General features: G+C 44.9%; 1 protein-coding gene across 1 annotated transcript in view; it reads left to right on the forward strand.

Moving 5' to 3' along the window:
- Hacl1 (2-hydroxyacyl-CoA lyase 1) overlaps window positions 1-2,492 on the forward strand; it is a 65,426-nt gene extending 62,934 nt beyond the window's left edge. Inside the window, exon 17 of the mRNA XM_017802409.2 lies at window positions 2,466-2,492. Coding sequence (XP_017657898.1) covers window positions 2,466-2,477 — 12 coding nt within the window. The 3' untranslated portion in view covers window positions 2,478-2,492. The remainder of the gene's footprint in view (window positions 1-2,465) is intronic.
- The last annotated feature ends 416 nt before the right edge of the window (window positions 2,493-2,908 follow it).

Consider the following 2,908-nt stretch of genomic DNA (forward strand, 5'->3'; position numbering starts at 1 on the left):
GAGTGCTGGGTTCGAAGACATGTACCACCATGCCGGGCCGAAAGATTTATTTTGGCTTATGATTTCAGAGGGTTCAGTCCATATTGGTTTGGGGGCTTGCAGTTTGGGGGCCTTTAGCAAGGCAGAACATCATGGTAGGGGAGCACATGATAGAGCAAAGCTGCTCACCTTATAGGAAGAGAGGAAGGGACAGGGTCTCAATATCGTTTTTCAAGGGCACACCCCCAGTGACGTAACTTCCTCCATCAGGTCCCACCTTTTTAAGGATTCCTCCACCTCCCAACAGTACCACAGGCTGGCGAACACATTTTTATCATATTGGCTTTGGGGGGGGGCATTTAAAATCCATGGTGGCACAGGCCTTTAATTCCAGCACTCAGGAAGCAGAGACAGGTGAACCTGGTGAGTTCCAGGGCAGCCAAGGCTCAAAGTGAGACCCTTTCTCAAAAACAAAACAGAACAAACAAAAAGAACTACTTCAGTCAATTGAAAGAAGTTATTCTTGAATAGAATAAAAAAGAATACATCCCAAAAGACTCAATGCAACAATGTCATTTCACTCAATGTCATTTCATATTAACCATGTCTTTTTCTCTTCTCTAATTCCAATGCCCTGACACCTGGTGCTTGCTGAGCTTGGAGGGACTGCCCTGCTCAGGATTGACTAATTCCCAGCAAAAGCAAATTTTCATCTGCTATGGCTTTGTTGACAATTCACTTTTCTGTCCAAGCAAACAAAACAATCCAGGGCCCATCAGCCCAGATTCCCTCTTTCTGACCCACTTTGTCAGGCTCTCCGCTCTGGATCCTCCAGATCCCAGGGTCACATGGAAATGACTAGAGGCAGCCCCACATTACCCAGGACCTGTCGTGAGTGGGTCTACCCAGCTTCGTCTCTTTCTGTAATAAAGATCTTAGTTTACTAGTCTCCCCAGCCCTAGCCCTTCCTCTAGTCTCCCCTCTTCCTCTAATCTCCCCCCTTCCTCTAGTCTCCCCCCTTCCTCTAATCTCCCCCTTCCTCTAATCTCCCCCCTTCCTCTAATCTCCCCAAGCCCTTCCTCTAGTCTTCCAAAGCCTATACACTCTAGCCAGTCCCTGAGACTCCCAGTTAGAGAAGTGCACACGATGGCTGGGAGGAATATCAAGTAAGAGTCCAGTGGCCCTCACCACAAACCCTGAAGGACTTTGCAAGCCAACACAGCTGATCTCATGAAGATGACAGCTGTATTGCTCAGGGGACAGCTATCTCATGGTTTTGTTTTACATTTCTCTGATGATTAGTGAAAGTGAACTTTTTTGGCTTTTTTTGAGACAGGGTCTCACTATACAACCATGGCTGGCCTGGAGCTCACTGTGTAGACCAGGCTGGCCTTGAATTCACAGAGATCTGCCTGCCTCTTACCCCCAAGTGCTGGGACTACAAGTGTGTGCAGCACGTACACATTTTTTCCTGTACTTACTGGCCATTTACATATGTATTCTTTTCAGAAGTGCCTAGTTCTTTAGTCCATTTTAGAACTGGATTGTTTGGGGGGCTGGAGAGGGCTCAGCCATTAAGAGAGCATACTGCTCTTGCAATGGACCTGAGTAACTCCAGTTTCAGGGAATCTGATGCCTCCTGGCCTTGGTGGGCTCCTGAGGACATGTGGTGTACATAATCTCATGCACACACACATAAATAAAAATAAATCTTTTTTTAAAAAATCTAGTCTTTTAAAAAAGTATTTTATTGTTTTTATGTGTATGAGTGTATTACCTGCATGTGTGTAAGTGCACCTGTGTCATGCATGCCTGCAGAGTTCAGAAGAGGGTGTCAGACTCCCTGGAACTGGAGTTACAGGCAGTCGTTAGCCACCATGTGGGTGCTGGGACTCAAACCCAGATCCTATACAAGAGCAGCCAGTGCTCTTAACCGCTGAGCCATCTCTCCACCACCACCCCCAAAATCTAGTCTTTGATTTTATCCCACTGCCTGAGCCTCTTGTCTATCTAAATCATCATTGCCTGCAGCCTGGCATGTCTAATGCTTTGACATTGCAACATGACTTGCCATCTACAAAGTTCACACTTGAGAACCAAGTGAGTTACAAAAATCAAATCACACAAAAATCTCATAATGTTTCAAGTAAGTTAATGATCTTCTGTTGGGGTGCATTAATAGCTATCCTGGGGTACAGCAAGAAGAGATCTAGTTTCGTACTCCTGCATTCGTTCGTCCAGTTTTGCCAGCACCATTTAATGGACTGTCTTTTCTCGAATGTGTGTTTTTGTTACATTTGGAGACACAAATTAACTGAATGTCGATTAATTTCTGGGTTCTCTGTTTTATTTGTTCTCTGTGCGTCTGTTTTTATAGTAGTACTATGCTGCCTCAGTTACTGTAACTTTGTATTCTGTTTTGAAGTTAGATGTTGTGATGCCTCTAGTTTCTCAAGGTAGTGATTTCCTTTTATTTTTTCTGACAGTGTTGGAGTTAGCCTGGGACCTCATGCGTGCTCGGCACGGGCTCCACCACTGCAGCCCCAGCTCCCACTTCAGTTTCTTCCTCCCCCCTCCCCTTGCCCTTCCGTCTTTCCCCAACTTTTTTTTTTTTTTTTGGCCCTGTTCAGAATTTGGCTATTACAGTTCTTTTATGGTTCCAAATGAACTAGGAATTGTTTTTGTATTTCTGTGAAGAAAGTTGTTGGTGTTCTCATGAGAATTGCATTAACTTAGAGATCCCTTTGGATCCTTTGGATCATATGGCTTTTTTTTTTTTTTTTTTTTTTTTTTTTTGAGACAGGATCTCCCTGTAGCCACAGCTGGCTTGGAACTTGCTATGTAGACCAGGCTGGTCTTGAACTCACAGAGATTCACCTGCCTCTGCCTCCCACGTGCTGGGATTAAAGGCATGCTCCACCATGCCTGG

The sequence above is a fragment of the Nannospalax galili genome, unplaced genomic scaffold (assembly GCF_000622305.1).
Source record: "Nannospalax galili isolate Female #2095 unplaced genomic scaffold, S.galili_v1.0 scaffold364, whole genome shotgun sequence".
Lineage (NCBI taxonomy): Eukaryota > Metazoa > Chordata > Mammalia > Rodentia > Spalacidae > Nannospalax > Nannospalax galili.